General features: G+C 44.0%; 1 protein-coding gene and 1 non-coding gene across 2 annotated transcripts in view; one reads left to right on the top strand and one right to left on the bottom strand.

Annotated features, from left to right (window-relative positions):
- Positions 1-203: 203 nt before the first annotated feature.
- On the bottom strand, positions 204-277 carry Trnat-ugu (transfer RNA threonine (anticodon UGU)). Its single transcript has one exon. It is a non-coding gene; the product is annotated as a tRNA-Thr (tRNA).
- A 12,713-nt stretch (positions 278-12,990) lies between these two features.
- LOC126159974 (clavesin-1-like) overlaps positions 12,991-21,595 on the top strand; it is a 172,082-nt gene continuing 163,477 nt past the window's right edge. The window contains exon 1 of the mRNA XM_049916784.1: positions 12,991-13,081. Coding sequence (XP_049772741.1) covers positions 12,991-13,081 — 91 coding nt within the window. The remainder of the gene's footprint in view (positions 13,082-21,595) is intronic.

Genomic DNA, 21,595 nt, shown 5'->3' with positions numbered 1-21,595 from the left:
TTTACTTTGTAAAGATGTTTAGACATTATTTATTCTGTTCTGTTTTAATGATCATGTGTGAAGTTAATCTTTCAAAACCTCTTCTCATATTTAGTTATGTCACAATTCCTGTAACACTGATGTATATAAATGATGACGAACTGAAACCCTCAGCTGCCGACAGGTGTTGTTGATATACCTCGATGTGGACAGCTGAAAATGTGTTCCCCGACCGGGACTCGAACCCGGGATCTCCTGCTTACATGGCAGACGCTCTATCCATCTGAGCCACCGAGGACACAGATAAAGAGCGCGACTGCAGGGACTCATCCCTTGCACGCTTCCCGTGAGACCGTTAATAAACTGTTCTACTTGTATTTGATGGACAGGCGGTTCATGAGAGGGTACAATCTTTCGCTTGCGATAGATGTAGGCAACACAAAGCCCAACCAGTAAGTCGCAGCGCTAGAGGCTGTGGCAGTTACGGTGAAAACAGTCTGACGCTGATCTCGCGATACTGTTGTATGTGTTGAACTTTCAGGAAACATTCCTCACCCACAAATAAAGAAAAGATGTTATGTGGACATGTGTCCGGAAACGCTTAATTTCCATGTTAGAGCTCATTTTAGTTTCTTACACCTACGCTCAATGGAGCACATTATCATAATTTCATACGGGATACTCTACCTGTGCTGCTAGAACATGTGTCTTTACAAGTACGACACAACATGTGGTTCATGCACGATGGAGCTCCTGCACATTTCAGTCGAAGTGTTCGTACGCTTCCCAACAACAGATTCGGTGACCGATGGATTGGTAGAGGCGGACCAATTCCATGGCATCCACGCTCTCCTGACCTCAACCCTCTTGACTTTCATTCATCGGGGCATTTGAAAGCTCTTGTCTACGCAACCCCGGTACCAAATGTAGAGACTCTTCGTGCTCGTATTGTGGACGGCTGTGATACAATACGCCATTCTCCAGGGCTGCATCAGTGCATCAGGGATTCCATGCGATGGAGGGTGGATGCATGTATCCTCGCTAACGGAGGACATTTTGAATATTTCCTGTAACAAAGTGTTTGAAGTCACGCTGGTACGTTCTGTTGCTGTATGTTTCCATTCCATGATTATCGTGATTTGAAGAGAAGTAATAAAATGAGCTCTAACATGGAAAGTAAGCGTTTCCGGACACATGTCCACTTAACATATTTTCTTTCTTTGTGTGTGAGGAATGTTTCCTGAAAGTTTGACCGTACCTTTTTGTAACACCCTGTATATGGAGATGGTATCTGTTGTTTCGGACATGTCCGCCTCGCTGCAGGCTTTGGCCTCTGTAGGCGAGTCCCAGTTTCCACTGCGCGTAGAACCACTCTGAAATAACAGACATCATAAAATCAATATCACTCTCTACAGTCACAGAGATTGCTGGTTTTGGTACAAACGAAACAGAACTTCCAACCTATTCCAGGGTTTGTGTAACTTGATATTTACACTAGAAATACGCGTGCCTGTAACCTATAAAAACTCATTAATATCGGATCAATACGTTTCAAGATGCAAAGTTTTAAAGTGACCAGCACCTAGTGACGACGCCGAAAGCTCGGATTGTCTTCTGTTCTCCCTGGCAGCGAGTGTCGCTGAGAAACCGCAGGTATCTGCTGCTCTGGTCTCCTTTCGTAACATCAGTTATATAAGTTCATTAGTATAATTGATGCCCTTTAGATTGTATATGTTTGTGTCATTTGCCTTGTGTACGTTAGGAAATAAAATTATGTGCATTAGATGGACTCGCAAGTAGAAAGGAACCAGGAGCAGATGAAATCTGTAGCTCTTTCTGACATTACAAAGAAGAGCAATGAGCAGTGGCGTTGCCAGGAATGTTGGAATACGGACAACAGTGACTCGCCATTCTTTTGTGTACGTTTACCTGCTCCCGCACCTAGCCGTCAGGCTTCCTTGCCCGCCAGGCGTAAATGAATGTTCTTACCGTCTGGTCGTCCAATTTGCCGGGCGTACATGTATGCCCATGGACGTATGGGCGCTCTACCTGGCGGGCATGCATGTACACTCCTGGAAATGGAAAAAAGAACACATTGACACCGGTGTGTCAGACCCACCATACTTGCTCCGGACACTGCGAGAGGGCTGTACAAGCAATGATCACACGCACGGCACAGCGGACACACCAGGAACCGCGGTGTTGGCCGTCGAATGGCGCTAGCTGCGCAGCATTTGTGCACCGCCGCCGTCAGTGTCAGCCAGTTTGCCGTGGCATACGGAGCTCCATCGCAGTCTTTAACACTGGTAGCATGCCGCGACAGCGTGGACGTGAACCGTATGTGCAGTTGACGGACTCTGAGCGAGGGCGTATAGTGGGCATGCGGGAGGCCGGGTGGACGTACCGCCGAATTGCTCAACACGTGGGGCGTGAGGTCTCCACAGTACATCGATGTTGTCGCCAGTGGTCGGCGGAAGGTGCACGTGCCCGTCGACCTGGGACCGGACCGCAGCGACGCACGGATGCACGCCAAGACCGTAGGATCCTACGCAGTGCCGTAGGGGACCGCACCGCCACTTCCCAGCAAATTAGGGACACTGTTGCTCCTGGGGTATCGGCGAGGACCATTCGCAACCGTCTCCATGAAGCTGGGCTACGGTCCCGCACACCGTTAGGCCGTCTTCCGCTCACGCCCCAACATCGTGCAGCCCGCCTCCAGTGGTGTCGCGACAGGCGTGAATGGAGGGACGAATGGAGACGTGTCGTCTTCAGCGATGAGAGTCGCTTCTGCCTTGGTGCCAATGATGGTCGTATGCGTGTTTGGCGCCGTGCAGGTGAGCGCCACAATCAGGACTGCATACGACCGAGGCACACAGGGCCAACACCCAGCATCATGGTGTGGGGAGCGATCTCCTACACTGGCCGTACACCACTGGTGATCGTCGAGGAGACACTGGATAGTGCACGGTACATCCAAACCGTCATCGAACCCATCGTTCTACCATTCCTAGACCGGCAAGGGAACTTGCTGTTCCAACAGGACAATGCACGTCTGCATGTATCCCGTGCCACCCAACGTGCTCTAGAAGGTGTAAGTCAACTACCCTGGCCAGCAAGATCTCCGGATCTGTCACCCATTGAGCATGTTTGGGACTGGATGAAGCGTCGTCTCACGCGGTCTGCACGTCCAGCACGAACGCTGGTCCAACTGAGGCGCCAGGTGGAAATGGCATGGCAAGCCGTTCCACAGGACTACATCCAGCATCTCTACGATCGTCTCCATGGGAGAATAGCAGCCTGCATTGCTGCGAAAGGTGGATATACACTGTACTAGTGCCGACATTGTGCATGCTCTGTTGCCTGTATCTATGTGCCTGTGGTTCTGTCAGTGTGATCATGTGATGTATCTGACCCCAGGAATGTGTCAATAAAGTTTCCCCTTCCTGGGACAATGAATTCACGGTGTTCTTATTTCAATTTCCAGGAGTGTATATCCGAAGCCACGAAAGGGGTAAGCAAAGTAAACAATCCTACGCAGTGTGGGCTCTTGATTTACAAGGCTTGGCACGAAAGTACGATTTTTCCTGTAAACGGTACGGCATGTCATATGCGGGCTTCTTAATCTATGATGTTATTTGTCTTACTCCTACTCGAGAAATTAGTGCGACGGCTTTAAAGGTGCCCGATGTCACCTTCAGACATGTGTCAAAAATTGACAGAGCTCACGGAGTAACTGTGCCAGCGCAAGCTGTTTCACGATTCGTCTGGTTCGACGTTGCTAGTACTGTTCTACAAATGGTTCAAATGGCTCTGAGCACTATGGAACTTAATATCTGAGGTCATCAGTCCCCTACTTAGAACTACTTAAACCTAACTAATCCCCAGACTGAAGCGCCAAGAACCGCTAAGTAACTCCGGCAGGCACTGTTCTATATCTACATCTACATAGTTACTCTGCAATTCACACTTATGTGCCTGGGAGAGGATTCATCGAACTACACTACTGACCATTAAAATTGCTACACCACGAAGATGACGTGCTACAGACACGACATTTAACCGACAGGAAGAAGATGCTGTGATATGCAAATGATTAGCTTTTCAGAGCATTCACACAACGTTGGCGCCGGTGGCGACACCTACAACGTGCTGACATGAGGAATGTTTCCAACCGATTTCTCATACACAAACAGCAGTTGACCGGCGTTGCCTGGTGAAACGTTGTGATGCCTCGTGTAAGGAGGAGAAATGGGTACCATCACGTTTCCGACTTTGATAAAGGTCGGAATGTAGCCCGTCGCGATTGCGGTTTACCGTATCGCAACATGGCTGCTCGCGTTGGTCGAGATCCAATGACTGTTAGCAGAATATGGAAATGTGGGTTCAGGAGGGTAATACGGAATGCCGTGCTGGATCCCAACGGCCTCGTATCACTAGCAGTCGAGATGACAGGCATCTTATCCCCATGGCTCTAACGGATCGTACAGCCACGTCTCGATCCCTGAGTCAACATATGGGGACGTTTGCAAGACGAAAACCATCTGCCCGAACAATTCGATGACGTTTGCAGCAGCATGGACTATCAGCTCGGAGACCATGGCTGCGGTTACCCTTGACGCTGCATCACAGACAGGAGCGCCTGCGATGGAGTACTCAACGACGAACCTGGGTGCACGAATGGCAAAACGTCATTTTTTCGGATGAGTCCATGTTCTGTTTACAGCATCATGATGGTCACATCCGTGTTTGGCGACATGGCGATGAACGCACATTGGAAGCGTGTATTCGTCATCTCCATACTGGCGTATCACCAGACGTGATGGTATGGGGTACCATTGGTTTTACGTCTCGGTCACCTCTTGTTCGCACTGACGGCACTTTGAACAGTGGACGTTACATTTCAGATGTGTTACGACTTGTGGCTCTACCCTTCATTCGATCCCTGTGAAACCCTACATTTCAGCAGATAATTCACGACTGCACGTTGCAGGTACTGTTCGGGCCTAAATGGATACAGAAAATGTTCGACTGCTGCCCTGGCCAGCACATTCTCCAGATCTCTCACCAATTGAAAACGCCTGGTCAATGGTGGCCGAGCAACTGGCTCGTCACAATACGCCAGTCACTACTCTTGATGAACTGTGGTATCGTGTTGAAGCTGCATGGGCAGCTGTACCTGTACACGCCATCCAAGCTCTGTTTGACTCAATGCCCAGGCGTATCAAGGCCGTTTATTACGGCCAGAGGTGGTTGTTCTGGGTACTAATTTCTCAGGATCTATGCACCCAAATTCCTTGAAAATGTAATCACATGTCAGTTCTAGTATAGTATATTTGTCCAATGAATATCATCTGCATTTCTTCTTGGTGTAGCAATTTTAATGGCCAGTAGTGTACTTTCATACTACTTCTCTACCATTCCACTCTCGAATTGCGCGCGGGAAAAAAGAACACCTAAATCTTTCCTTTCGAGCTCAGATTTCTTTTATTCTATTATGATGATCATTTCTCCCTACTTAGGTGGGTGTCAACAAAATATTTTCGCATTCAGAAGAGAAAGTTTGTGATTGAAATTTCGTAAATAGATCTCGCAGCAAAGAAAATTGCCTTTGTTTCAGTGACTGCCATCCCAACGCGCGTATCGTATCAGTGACACCCTCACCCCTATTGCGCGATAACACGAAACTAGCTGCCCTTCTTCGCACTTCTTCGATGTCCTCTGTCAATCCTACCTGTTAAGGATCCCACACCGCGCAGCAATATTCCAGCAGAGGACAGACAAGTGTAATGTAGGCTGTCTCTTTAGTGGGTTTGTCGCATCTTCTAACTGTTCTGCCAACAAAGCGCAGTCTTCGTTTCGTTTTCCCACAATATTATCTATGTGATCTTTCCAATTTAAGTTGCTCGTAATTGTAATTCATGGGTATTTAGTCGAATTGACAGCCCTTAATGGTTCAAATGGCTCTGAGAACTATGGAACTTAACATCTGTGGTCATCAGTCCCCTAGAACTTAGAACTACTTAAACCTAACTAAGCTAGGGACATCACACACATCCATGCCCGAGGCAGGATTCGAACCTGCGACCGTAACAGTCGCGCGGTTCCTGACGGCGCGCCTAGAACCGCTAGACCACCGCGGCCGGCGACAGCCCTTAGATTTGTACGATTTATCGTATACCCAAAATTTATCGGATTCGTTTTAGTACCCATGTAGATGACCTCGCACTTTTCTTTGTTTAGTTCCAATTGCCACTTTTCGCGCTATACAGAAATTCTCTCTAGATCATTTTGTAATTGGAATTGATCGTCTGATGATTTTACTAGACGGTAAATTACAGCGTCATCTGTAAACAATCTAAGGGGGCTGCTCAGATTATCACCTAGATCGTTTATGTAAATCAGGAACAGCTGAGGGCCTATGACACTACCTAGCGGAACGCTAGATATCACTTCTGTTCCACTCGATGATTTACCGTCCATCACTACGAACTGTGTGACCTCTCTGAGAGGAAATCACGAATCCAGTCACACAACTGAGACGATACTCCATATGCATGCAATCTGATTAATAGTCGCTTGCGAGGAACAGTATCAAAAGCCTTCTGGAAATCTAGGAATATGGAATCGATCTGAGATCCCTTGTCAACAGCACTCATTACTTCATGGGAACAAAGAGCTAGCTGTGTTGCACAAGAATGACATTTTCTGAATCCGTGTTGGTTATGTATCAATAAGTCATTTTCTTCAAGGTGATTCATAATGTACGAGTACAGTATATGTTCCAAAATCCTACTGCAAATTGAGGTCAGTGCTCTATTCTATCTATCGCTTGAGCCTTGTGCCGCAGTTGCGCAGGGTCAGCCATCGTTAATCAGATTTGGCATGTTAATGTTTAAGGAGTGGCCGGATGCCCTTCCTGCCGCCACCCCGTACCTCCCGGGACGGAATTAGTGTACCCCAACTGTCTGTGTCGAGTGTAATCCATGGAATAATGCGAAAGTGTTCAGATGTCTGTGAGCCGTGGAACAGAGGCGGAACATGGGGACCAGACCACATCCAAGCTGGCCGGCACATCGGCCCTCGTTGTTAATCCGCCGGGCGGATTCGATCCGGGGCCGTCGCACCTACCCGAGTCCAGGAAGCAGCGCATTAGTACTCTCGGCTACCCTGGCGGGTACAAATTGAGGTCATTGATATGGGTCTGTAATTCAATGGGTTACTCCTATTTCCGCCATTGTGCTCTATGATCAACTGATGACTTCCAATCAACGTCACCATCCGATCTATCGAGCATCCGTTTATCCGATAGTCTCGCGACACGGGATTCAGCAGATAGTACAGTAGTTAGCGATCTCCCACCCGAATCGTCGATACACACGTACAAACGGAAGCGCTTTGTTCACCATCGGCATGTCGTAAAGCGAGAGGAGGCTCACTCAACGTTTTTCTTGCCATCGTTGTCAAATCATGTCCAGAATGTGGCCATTAGCATCAGCGGTGTCACTGCCCTTTTCGTGACGTTATGTGTTCTGCATACCACAAACTTGGGCACCTCGTGACTGTTCGTCTTGGCCAGCGTGCATCAATCACATCGGCCGTCAGGACGCTACACGCTACTTTGCTGGTGCTCATAGCAACAGCAGGCACGACACAGCATCTCATTAATGGGACAATGGCGGATTTCCATTTGTACACAGGCGCAGCTGTTTCTCTGATTAATGGGGACATTTACCAGCGCATTGGGTTCCGGTAGTTGCAGTGTCCTCAGCGCAAAGTGGTAGTAGTAGGACTAAGTATGTATCACCCCCTCTCCATTGTTGACAAATTTATTCAAGATGGCGGCCATGACGTCATCCAAGATGGCGGCATGTAGACTTGGCAACATCGTATGACGTCATCCAAGATGGCAGCTTTTGGCGGGAAAATAGGCCAATTGTGCTACGTCCACTAACCTAACCTCAAGAAAAAATGGCGGGAATTTTTAACTTTGGCAGGAAAATAGCCCAATTGTGCTATGTCCACTAACCTAAGCCACCAGAAGAAAAAATGGCGGGAATTCCAACAGGATAATGCATGCAAAAACCGTACTTTTCTTTATTATTATTGATTATAATTTATTAACATTCATTATCATTCATTGTCATATATTATCATTCATTATCATTAATTATTATATGCCTACCTCCACTAGAAAATAGCGCCAAATTCAAAAGTCCAACACGATTTTGTCTCGAAAACTGTACTTCTATTTATTATTATCATTTATTGTTTATTCAAGATGTCCGATTTTTTCGGTGAGAAAGCAATTTTCCTTACATCCATAACAAAAATCTATCACAAATTCAAATCCCATCATAATTGATCACAAATACGAGCGTTCGCCGTCACTTATCTTTTTCACTGGTAGCCTATCATAATCACGTCAAATAATAAACTGCACTTATACTAACGTAAACCACGTCCTTTGATTTTGCTGGGGGGAAGGGGCTGAAGACTTTATTTCAAGCAGTACGGTTATCACTTGGTCTCCAACATAGTCAGCACACACATCTTTGATATAGCAGTGCAGTCTCTCTGTCACGCACAAGTAATAACTATACAATTACTGCGCCGCCGCCCCGCTTACGTCACACACTCTCCATACACGCGACGGACCTAGTCTTCTGTAAATACCTAACTACTTAATTCCATTTCGTTTTTAATCATATTAAATAATTCAATTTACAATTTCATATACGTATGCAAAGGTGTTCAACTACCAAATTTCAACTACTTTTCGAGGACCAGACAGCCACCTCTTCCTAGGAACCAGCGCCGAGTTTGAATTCTGGCAGTAAACAAAGGGCACTTGTACCAGCCTCCTAGGAACCAGCGCCAAGTTTGAAATCTGTCAGTAAACAAAGCTCACTTGCGCTCCCGCCACCAACCTAAGAAAATTGTTGCAAACCAAGTTATCGCCACTAAACTAAGCCACCAGCACTCAACCCCTTCCTAAAAGGACTCACCCTGCACTAGGTCCATGGATGGAGGAGCCAATTTACTTTATTTAGGAATGGAGTGTATGTATCACACCGACATGTTCCACACCATACAGACCTGACATTACGTCACGAAAAGGGCAGTGACACCGCTGATGCTAATGGCCGCAAACTGGACATGATTTGACAACGATGGGAAGAAAACGTTGAGTGAGCCTCCTCGCTCTTTACGACATGCCGATGGTGAACAAAGCGCTTCCGTTTGTACGTGTGTATCGACGATTCGGGTGGGAGATCGCTAACTACTGTACTATCTGCTGAATCCCGTGTCGCGAGACTATCGGATAAACGGATGCTCGATAGATCGGATGGTGACGTTGACTGGAAGTCATCAGTTGATCACAGAGCACAATGGCGGAAATAGGAGTAACCCATTGAATTACAGACCCATATCAATGATCTCAATTTGTACCCGCCAGGGTAGCCGAGAGCACTAATGCGCTGCTTCCTGGACTCGGGTAGGTGCGACGGCCCCGGAGCGAATCCGCCCGGCGGATTAACGACGAGGGCCAATGTGCCGGCAAGCTTGGATGTGGTTTTTAGGCGGTTTTCCACATCCCACTAGGCGAATACCGGGCTGGTCCCCATGTTCCGCCTCCGTTCCACGGCTCACAGACATCTGAACACTTTCGCACTATTCCATGGATTACACTCGACACAGACAGTTGGGGTACACTAATTCCGTCCCAGGAGGTACGGGGTGGCGGCAGGAAGGGCCTCCGGCGACTCCTTAGACATTAACATGCCAAATCTGATTAACGATGGCTGACCCTGCGAAACTGCGGGACAAGACTCATGCGATAGATAGATAGATCACTGACCTCAATTTGCAGTAGGATTATGAAACATATACTGTACTCGTACATTATGAATCACCTTGAAGAAAATGACTTATTGATACATAACCAACACGGATTCAGAAAATGTCATTCTTGTGCAACACAGCTAGTTCTTTGTTCCCATGAAGTAATGAGTGCTGTTGACAAGGGATCTCAGATCGATTCCATATTCCTAGATTTCCAGAAGGCTTTTGATACTGTTCCTCGCAAGCGACTATTAATCAGATTGCATGCATATGGAGTATCGTCTCAGTTGTGTGACTGGATTCGTGATTTCCTCTCAGAGAGGTCACACAGTTCGTAGTGATGGACGGTAAATCATCGAGTAGAACAGAAGTGATATCTAGCGTTCCGCTAGGTAGTGTCATAGGCCCTCTGCTGTTCCTGATTTACATAAATGATCTAGGTAATAATCTGAGCAGCCCCCTTAGATTGTTTACAGATGACGCTGTAATTTACCGTCTAGTAAAATCATCAGACGATCAATTCCAAATACAAAATGATCTAGAGAGAATTTCTGTATAGCGCGAAAAGTGGCAATTGGAACTAAACAAAGAAAAGTGCGAGGTCATCCACATGGGTACTAAAACGAATCCGATAAATTTTGGGTATACGATAAATCGTACAAATCTAAGGGCTGTCGCCGGCCGCGGTGGTCTAGCGGTTCTAGGCGCGCCGTCAGGAACCGCGGGACTGCTACGGTCGCAGGTTCGAATCCTGCCTCGGGCATGGATGTGTGTGATGTCCTTGGGTTACTTAGGTTTAAGTAGTTCTAAGTTCTAGGGGACTGATGACCACAGATGTTAAGTTCCATAGTGCTCAGAGTCATTTGAACCATTAAGGGCTGTCAATTCGACTAAATACCCATGAATTACAATTACGAGCAACTTAAATTGGAAAGATCACATAGATAATATTGTGGGAAAACGAAACGAAGACTGCGCTTTGTTGGCAGAACAGTTAGAAGATGCGACAAACCCACTAAAGAGGCAGCCTACATTACACTTGTCTGTCCTCTACTGGAATATTGCTGCGCGGTGTGGGATCCTTAACATGTAGGATTTACAGAGGACATCGAAGAAGTGCGAAGAAGGGCAGCTCGTTTCGTGTTATCGCGCAATAGGGGTGAGGGTGTCACTGATACGATACGCGCGTTGGGATGGCAGTCACTGAAACAAAGGCAATTTTCTTTGCTGCGAGATCTATTTACGAAATTTCAATCACAAAATTTCTCTTCTGAATGCGAAAATATTTTGTTGACACCCAACTACGTTGGGTGAAATGATCATCATAATACAATAAAAGAAATCAGAGCTCGAACGGAAAGATTTAGGTGTTCCTTTTTCCCGCGCGCAATTCGAGAGTGGAATGGTAGAGAAGTAGTATGAAAGTACACTATTGGCCATTAAAATTGCTACACCAAGAAGAAATGCAGATGATAAACGGGTATTCATTGGACAAATATATTATACTAGAACTGACATGTGATTACATTTTCTAGGAATTTGGGTGCATAGATCCTGAGAAATCAGTACCCAGAACAACCACCTCTGGCCGTAATAAACGGCCTTGATAGCCTGGGCATTGAGTCAAACAGAGCTTGGACGGCGTGTACAGGTACAGTTGCCCATGCAGCTTCAACACGATACCACAGTTCATCAGGAGTAGTGACTGGCGTATTGTGGGTCTCGTAAGGTTTAGAGTCGGGGCCTTGTCGTTGTAAATATCTTCGAGACATTTAATCAGGTCGAAAAAAAAATTTTTTTTCGGTCTGGAGCTTAAGAAAACTTGCCGACCGTAGAGCTTTCATTGCGTATTGTCACTTAAAGCTAGTTGGGCGACTGCAAGACAGTTTGGACGACGTCGGGTCATGTTATTAACCATTCTGTGGCTTACTCGCAAGCAGAGTTTACTTATGTACATATCTTTCCTGTTCTTGCTCTTTGCTTTGCTAACTTCGATAACTTGTTGTGCCCAGTAACGTTTCCAATGGTTTTCCTTGCGCAAATGTTAAGAACACTAGTTGCTCACGCAAGTCTTAACTTTTTGAATAATTTTCCTTCAATAATCATTCTAAATAAAAGCATTGGTTTTGTGATTTGATGTGAAACACCCTTTCATCATTCTGTATTTGAGATCCGTATTGTGTTAGTCCTTATAGTCATTGTGGAGGAAAGCCTAGTGTTTTAACCGATTTGTTTGATGTGTGTTCGATAAATGTATTTTAAAACTTGTTGGTGCCACGAACGATGTTCAATACACCTTTGGTCCAGTCCTTCCGATTCCAAGGCAGGTAGGCATGGCAAGACGTGTAGCAACCCCATAATATCGTACTTGTTATGATAACTGTAGATGTGGTACTGACAAGGGAACCTACCCATCGCACCCCCCTCAGATTTAGTTATAAGTTGGCACAGTGGATAGGCCTTGAAAAACTGAACACAGATCAATCGAAAAAACAGGAAGAAGTTTTGTGGAACTATGGAAAAAATAAGCAAAATATACAAACTGAGTAGTCCATGCGCAAGATAGCCAACTCAGTTTCAATTCCTCCCCCCCCCCCCCCCCCCCCCCCCCACACACACACTCCCGGAAGGTCACAGTACCAAAACCTCCAATTTTTACAAATCAGGCACTGCTTTTAAGATTCTGCAATAAATGGATGTTAAGGATATTGGATGGTAGTTTTGTGGATCAGTTCTGCTGCCCATCTTGCATACGGGTGTATGTCTTGTGCTTTCTTCCAACAACTGGGCTTGGATTTTTGTTCGTGGGATCTACGGTAGATTGTAGTTAGAACATCGGTTCACAAGCGAAAATGGCTACAGGGTGTCGTAGGGATTGCATCGGGCCTGGAGCTACGTTCAGTTTTAACGATTTCAGCTGTTTCTCGGCGCCACGGTAAACCTAAACCTGAATGGTCGGCCGGAAATTTGAGTTGTCGTCCTCCCAAGTGCGAGTCAACTGTGCCACCTCGCTGGGCCGGTACGGCTCGGTTTCCTACCACGCTGACCGCGAGCTGTTCCCCGCCGCTGCCACCTTACCGCCCCGTCAGCTGCATTCGTGGGTACCGTGTGACGTCACGCACAGCCCGACTACCGTGGGCGCCGCCGACCTGCCGCTCAGAGTGCAACATGGAGGCGCCGCAGCTGCACGCATCGCCGCTAGAGGAGAACGCCGCCAGCGCCGGCAAAGCTCTGCGGCAGATGCGGGCGCTACTCGCAGGTAACCGCGCTCTCCTCCATACCTAGCTTCCATAATTCACCTAGCGGGCTCTTCATTTAATTCCTATTTAGTCACTGCCGCTCGGAGGGGTTGTTCTATAGGACAGAAATCCGGCTGAATCTTACAAGTAAACCTTCACAAGGGTTACACTTAGATTTTGATAGGCTTTGAACATGTTGTAGTGTAGAGCAAAATAAGAGGTATTAAGAGGGGTAGGACGTCAAACGGGCCTACTTGGAGCAGGAGAGTCACCACAGGACATTTTAATTTCTACTGTCTATACTTTTACAAATAAATTCATAAAACTTTGTCACCATGACCAGGAAGGATCGAGGACTCAAACTCATCGCAGTGGAAGTTCAAAAAGGTAGCAAAATACCTTTTTTTTACATGTGAAATTTCATCATTTTTTTCAATTATTACTGGCTGCATTTGTTGCTATAGGTACACTTTTCTTCGTAAGTAAGAGAGAGTCTTCGATGAATTTTTCATAGCATACAAACAGTAGTTACAGGTGTATGAAACTCTAGAATTTTCCAAATCTCTTAAAAAACTGTGGAAAAATTGAGATAATTAACTATAAAACTTGAATTTTTTTTAAACATGAAGTTTAAAATGTAACAGTTCATTCATTTTTTCATAAATAACTTCTAGAGTTTCGTACACCTGTAACTATGGTTTGTATGCTGTGCAAAAGTCATCGAATAATCTCTTACTTAGGAAGAAAAGTGTACCTATAGCAACAAATGCAGCCAGTAGTAAGTGGAATGGTTCAAATGGCTCTGAGCACTATGGGACTTAACTGCTGTGGTCATCAGTCCCGTAGAACTTACAACTACTTAAACCTAACTAACCTAAGGACATCACACACATCCATGCCCGAAGCAGGATTTGAACCTGCGACCGTAGCGGTCGCGCGGTTCCAGGCCGTAGCGCCTAGAACCGCTCGGCCACTCCGGCCGGCACTAAGAGAAAAATTGATGAAATTTCACATGTAAAAAAAAAATTGTTTTGTTACGTTTTTGAGCTTCCACTGCTATGAGTATGAATCCTGAATCCTTCCTGGTCATGCTGTTGAAGTTTTATGAATTTATTTGTAAAAGTATAGACAGTGGAAATTAAAATGTCCTGTGGTGCCTCTTCTGCTCCAAGTCGGCCCATTTGACGTCCTACCCCCCTAAAAAAATAAAAAAATTGCGAATCGAGGTGGCTTTTTAGTTTTTTAATATATAAAGCAACGATTGCTGACGCGCTGCGATGTTGAAGGTTCCAATTATAAGAGGCATGTATTTTTTTATACCTGTCCATACGGCCGTTAAGAGGGCGAAACACCACTCGGAAAAAAATTGAGTTTAATAATTCTGAATCAATACGGTTGAAACGATAACACGTACAAAAAAAGAACTTCAAATAAAAGTTCTATGGTTTTTAATGTACATTACAACGGTGCACCCAGACCTGTTGCAAAAGTAATAATTTTCGAAATCCCCTCTCCCCAATATTTTCTTTTTCATTTTGACAAATGACTAATAGCAAAACGTAGTGCTCGTTAATGTCAAACCCAGTCATATAAGATGAAGTTATATTCCAAAGATTAATTTGTTAGAAATAAGCTAGAAATGGGTCAAATAGTTCAAATGACTCTGAGCACTATGGGACTCAACTGCTGAGGTCATTAGTCCCCTAGAACTTAGAACTAGTTAAACCTAACTAACCTAAGGACATCACAAACATCCATGCCCGAGGCAGGATTCGAACCTGCGACCTTAGCAGTCTTGCGGTTCCAGGCTGCAGCGCCTTTAACCGCACGGCCACTTCGGCCGGCCAGCTAGAAATGTATTTCTCAGATAGCCTACGAACACAGATAAACTAATTTCTGGTGTTCCCCAGGGTAGTACAATAGTGCCATTACTGTACACATATGTGTACGCTTCAGTGCCAGCTGTCATGCTGGGTTGTTTACTGAGTCTTTCCCAGATAAATACATCCGATAGAACATTTGTGTTTTCTTCGGGCGCGTGTACAACAATGCAGAGATATTTCTAGCACATTTCTGACAAATGCGCCTTTGGACTACCACTTCATCATATATGACTGAATTTGATATTAACGATATTACATATTTTGCTATTGGTCACATATCGAAACGAAAACAAAATAGTGGGATGGGGAATATTTCGAAAATAATGACTTTTTCGACAAATCTGGATGCACCGTCGAAACGCACATTAAAAACCATAGACCTTTCACTTTAAGTTATTTTTTTTACATATGTTACCTTTTCGCCGGCCGCGGTGGCCAGTCCGGAACCGCGCGACTGCTACGGTCGCAGGTTCGAATCCTGCCTCGGGCATGGGTGTGTGTGATGTCCTTAGGTTAGTTAGGTTTAAGTAATTCTAAGTTCTAGGGGACTGATGACCACAGATGTTAAGTCCCATAGTGCTCAGAGCCATTTGAACCATTTTTTTGTTACCTTTTCAACGGTATTCATGTTAAGCGCGTAAAAAGTAAGTCTCTGTTATTTTGTGTACGTTGCGTAATATTCAGAGCCGATCAAAATCGATGTCTATCGTTTGGGTAGGTTTACTTGTTAGTTATTTTTTTCGTATAGCTGGCGCTCAAAAATAAATTAATCTCTAGTGTTCCCGAGGGAAGTATAATCGGACTATTGCCGAACAGAACGTCGGCGATATATTAGTAATCTACTCAGACAGCGGGCGAACACAGATAAACTAATTTCTGATGTTCCCCAGGGCAGTATAGTTTGTCTATCAGTGCACAGAACACTGCGATATGTTAGTGAATTTACTCAGATAGCGGACGAATACAAGTAAACTAATTTCTTGTGTTCCCCAGAGCAATATAATCGTGACATTACTGTACACGTTACCCCTTTCGCTGCTCAGTTCACGTCTACAGTGCGCTTGTGCTACTGTGATGGTCATTTCTGTCGCACAGCGCGTTGTGTCTACAACAATATCGCGATTTCTTCTGCTGCAAACGAAGTAATCTTCTCAGAGAGTGGCTTTATTTTCTAGACGACTAAAAAATTCTGGGAAAGGACTTCCCTCGTAGCTGCAAATGATTTTCTTCTTCGATCGGCGACCTTTGATTTTGTTCTTTCTCGGTGATGCTTCTCCATAACTACAAGAACAACAGCACGAAGAAACTCAGACATCGATTGATTCATTTCACGTACAGGCCTCTGAACATCGCCTTTGAAAGTTAGAAGATTTCTGACCGCTGTTAATAAACAACATTTCGAACTTATTAACGTATTTGCTGCTGTTAACGTAGCTGCTGGTAACTGAAGAAAAGTCTCTAGACTGAAAGTCTGTTAATAGTAAAGATGTTGGTTCTAATCTCGTTGAAAGCAACTTTTTTACTTTTTTATTCCACGTTTACTAACAAATGGAAATGTTAATTAACAAATACTGGATCACATTTTTTAAATGAACGTAACATAAGAGGACAATAGATGGAAGGAGAAGAAGAAGAAGGCCGAGAATTGGGTGGCGAGATAACATTCAGATAGACACTGCTACGATGAACATCGACACCAAATCGACACAGAGCACTCCACAGAAAGAAGCGGAGGGGCTCGTAGAGCTGGCGTATGGTCGATAAGGCCCTTTCCATATGTAAACTAAAGAAAAAAAATGCAAAGTAAAAGTAAATGAAAATGCGAGTAATTATGATAAATCAAATTTTAGTACACAAATGCGAAACATAAAATAGAAAATGAAATACTTTCTCATTTGTAGAAATTGGACAGTATTATTGATTTACTCAAATTTGTCATTTAACAAAAAGGCATCAAATTTCACAAAAAGATTGCCGTCCGTTATCTGTCAATGTCCGCCCCCGTTAGCTGAGTGGTACGCGCTGGCACAGTAGCTCGGTGTGTTTGGTCAGAGGGTTAGAAGCCTTCTGTATTAAAAAAAAAAAAAAAAAAAAAAAAAAAAAAAAAAACTGAGTTACTCGCTCAACGATGAACTTGAACCAGCGTCATGGGACGTTCACTAATTATACGTATCACTGCACCCGCTGTACTAAGAAATCCGTTACAAATCCAATTGAGCAGTCACACATAACAAAGGCGTTTATTTCAAAACGAATTTCTTTCTTCGGAATATACTGGCTGATAGCGAGGCACCCTTTAACGAGAGAATTTCGTCAGTACAAACGTTCTAAAATGAGGTGAGTGTGGATCTGAATTTTTTCTGTTTCATACTCCCCGTATGGCGAGCAAAATGTATGAGACAGGCGAAATAACCTTAGGCTTCAAGGAGAATGTAATAATTCCAATTTCAAAGAAAGCAGGTGCTGACAGGTATGAATATTACCGAACTGTCAGTTTAATGAGTCATGGCTGCAAAATGCTAACACGAATTCGTTACAGAAGAATGGAAGAGGTGGTAGAAGCCGACTTCGTGAGGGATCAGTTTGGATTCCGGAGAAACGCAGGAACATGAAAGGCAAAGCTGACCCTACCACTTATCATAGAAGAAAGGTTAAGGAAAGGCAAAGCTACATTTATAGCATTTGTAGACTTGAATACTCTCTTTGAAGGGGTAAAATACACAGAGCGAAAGGCTATTTACAATTTGTACAGAAACCAGATAGCAGTTAAAAAGGTCGAGGGGCACGAAAGGGAAGCAATGGTTGAGAAGGGAGACAGGGTTGTAGCCTGTCCCCGATGTTATTCAATCTGTATAACGAACAAGCAGTAAAGGAAACAAAAGAAAAATGTGGAGTGGGAATTAAAGTACAGGGAGAAGAAATAAAAACTTTGAGGTTTGCCGATGACACTGTAATTCTGTCAGAGGCAACAATGGACTTGGAAGAGAAGTTGAACGGTTTGGACAATGTCGTGAAAGGGATATATAAGATGAACATCAACAAAGAAAAAACGAAGATAATGGAATGGAGTCGAATTAAATCAAGTGATGCCGACGGAATGTGACTAGGAATTGAGACATTTATAGTAGTAAATGAATTTTGCTATTTGGGCAACAAAATGATGGCCGAAGTAGAGAGGGTAAAAATTGTAGATTGGCAACTGCAAGAGAAGCGTTTCTGAAGAAGGGAAATTTGTTAACATCAAGTATAGATTTAAGTACAAGAAAGTCTTTTCTGAAAGTATTTGTACGAAGTGTAGTCGTATATGGAAGTGTAACTTGGACGATAAACAGTTTAGATAGAATAGACGCTTTGAAATGTGGTGCTGCAGAAGAATGCTGATGATTAGCTGGGTACATCACGTAACTAATGAGACAGTACTGGAAAGAATTGGGGACCAAAGAAATCTGTGGCACAACCTGACTGGACGAAGGAAATTTGGAAATTTGTGGTAAGTTCCTATGGGACCAAACTGCTGACGTCATCTGTCCCTAGGCTTACATACTACTTAATTTAACTTAAACTAACTTGCGCAAAGGACAACACACACACCCATGGCCGAGGGAGGACTCGAACCTCCGACGGGGGGCTGGACGAAGGATCAGTTGGTAGGACACATGCTGAGACATCAAGGGAGCACTAGTTTAGTACTGCAGGGGACCGCGGAGGGTAAAAATCGTAGAGGGATACCAAGACATGAATACAGTAAGCAGATTCAGAAAGACATAGCAGTAGTTATTCGGAGATGAAGAGGTTTGCATAGGATAAAGTAGCATGGAGATCTGCATCAAATCAGTCTTTGGACCGAAGTTGACAACAACTTAACTCACCAATAGACGTAATCTTGAGATTCCTCACTCTTGAAAAGCGAGCGCGAGAACTACGAAGAGCGATTTTCTCGGCCTCGAGATATTGAATGAGCAGGATTGACAATAGCCAAAGTACACTCATACGAAGATGAAAGAAAACTAAATTCATCGTCTCCATCTCTATCCTCAAATAAACTTCGTACTTCCGCCTTTTGCAATACGCTCTTGCACAAGTTTGAACAACCTTGCAAGATGCTTCTGCAGAGTAGTCCCCTATATAGGAGCGAAAGGCGAATAAAGCTTCCTCTGCCATATATGTGCCATAATAAACATTGTATGACACAACCTCATGAATCGCTGTAGGTCATGCCATGTATTCGTGTTGTGATAAAACATCGACATGTAGATGTCCTGCATTCGTGCTACTGACGCTGTTGGCACCTGCCGCATATGTATAGCAGGGTAAGCGTAAATTCATGACGAATATAAGCAATTAAATTGTTGATATTAAGCACTGAGCGGTGGTGCAGCTTAAGGGGCTATCCCTCTTTGAACAAATGAAAAATAGGAGATATACATTTTTTTAAGTAAAATAGAAAATCTGATGATATAGTTTTATTCCTTTCACTTTTGCTTTTAAGAAATCATTTTCGTGTCCAAATCGGACGCTCCTTGGAACCACTGAAACAAGCCGGAACATTGGCCATCGGCGGGAATTTCCGAAGTCCTCCTATTGTACATGTAACAGAATACTAAATAATTTTGTATAAGTCATTTTCAATGTATTTTCTGTCAGAATACACAGGATAATTGACAGATATTAAGTTCTAGTAAAATGCTGACATGTTGAAACAAATGTCATTTTCTTCGCTCACAAAATCTAGACAAAAGCGTGCACCGATAACAGACTTTTGAAGATACCATAAAAGGGTTACGTACCCTGATAAGAATTCAATTTAGAATGTCGGCACCAAATTTCGATAAAAATTGTATGTACCGTTCTCAGGTTATGTTTACCGCCACTATCAAAAATATGATTTAGAGAAAAACGCGTTTAATGTTTTGGACCACATTTTTTGGAGTTCATTAGATGTATCTCTAGTCAGCGATGCCTAGACTATACAGCGATCCTTACAAATTCAAAAGTAAGTCCTCCTGCGTCTCCTTCGCGGCCATGGTGGTGCTGGTGGGCACGTTGGCAGCTGCTGCCACCACTGCTCAGCTCGCTCGATACGTGTTTCGTCCGCTTTTGTTCAGAAGTTGTGACAGGCTGGTTCTATCTCAAGTTCGAGCACTTCAGTAATTTCTATAACGCCGGTTAAGCCGTCGTTGAAATTACACGCTGCCACAATGGCCAAGACGTCGACTGTTTTTTCCCTTCCGTGAATGGTTTTCGGAGACACTTTTTCACAAATCGCCTTGTAGTGCAATAACGAAGTTTCTGGCGAACTTGAAATGGAACAGTACAAAAAGTAGACATCACAGAGAACATTTTAAGCACAAAAAAAATCGTTCAAATTTTCAAAACTTACAACCCTCTTACGGCCCTGGACTGCTTTTGATATGAGAGGGGATTGAATCCTCCTTTGGGCATTCACGTTTAGTTGTAGTGGTTCTAAACTGAGTGAAGTAAATGCCGGCATGAGTCATTTGAGAAGGACATAGCCGACTTCCGTTCCTAATCGTACCCTGTCCGAGATTTTGTTCGGTCCCTAATAATCTCAAAGTCAGTGGGACATCAAAGTCTAATCTTTCTTCTTTTTTCCTTTCCTAAACTGTGAGGTTTTGTACGAAGACGTTCTATCCAATGAAACTTGTAGGAACCTCCAATAAGGTTTTGAGAAAATATCGCGTAGGCGAAAAAGACTGACAGTTGTGACTCATGTAGAAACACGTAAGCTGACACCGCTAAAGACGGGAACACAGTATTATCATAGGAATAGCAATTTAGATTATCTGCAGGAAACATACCTTACAACACGTTTAAACGACCTGTTGTACTCTATAACATTGCGTAAATATGTAGGTCCCATATCAGACTGACCGGTAATATTGAGTGTTTCAGGGATGGGGCCCGTGAATGGTCCTAGGGTTGCCTAACTGGCGAGAGAATATAGCAGAAATGCTGAAGACTCACTTTGTAAAAGTTTTACAGAGACCTATTACATTCCATAACACCTCACAAGAAACTTTCAAGAAATGTTCACGAATGTCTTTATCCCCTGTAGAGACCGCGGGGATCAAATTAGACTAATAACACGCAGAGGCGCATAACAAAACATTCTTTCCACTCTGCTTCCTTGAATGAAACAGGAGCAATTCTTAGAACACGGTACAGTAAGAAATACATTCCAACACGTATTTTAAAATGAATAAGATCTTTCTGTCAGTGAAACGGAAGAGTAATTCTGAGAAAGTAGACAGATATGACCCTTTGAAGTAGATTTTTTTATGCCAAATACGTTTAAAAATTGCTTACAGTAACTTCTCGTCAGGTGTCAGCGTGTTTTACAAAAAGAGAAAAAAGAAAATGGGAAAAGCGCTTGCTTTTTAAATCACTTTCTAAAACAGAATATGCTCATATTTCTGTTAAATGCGACTGATTATTCAGTATTTAGACAGATTTGGAGCATTTCTCAAAACTTACTTCTACTTCTCTCGGATTTAATGTGCACGCCATTTTTCTGGTTCAAATGCCTCTGAGCACTATTGGACTTAACATCTGAGGTCATCAGTCCCCTAGAGCTTAGAACTACTTAAACCTAAGTAACCTAAGGACATCACATACATCCATGCCCGAGAC

This window comes from Schistocerca cancellata, chromosome 2 (assembly GCF_023864275.1).
Source record: "Schistocerca cancellata isolate TAMUIC-IGC-003103 chromosome 2, iqSchCanc2.1, whole genome shotgun sequence".
Taxonomy (NCBI): Eukaryota; Metazoa; Arthropoda; class Insecta; order Orthoptera; family Acrididae; genus Schistocerca; species Schistocerca cancellata.
Note: the sequence above shows the minus strand (reverse complement) of the source record. Positions and strands in the feature narration are given on the sequence as shown.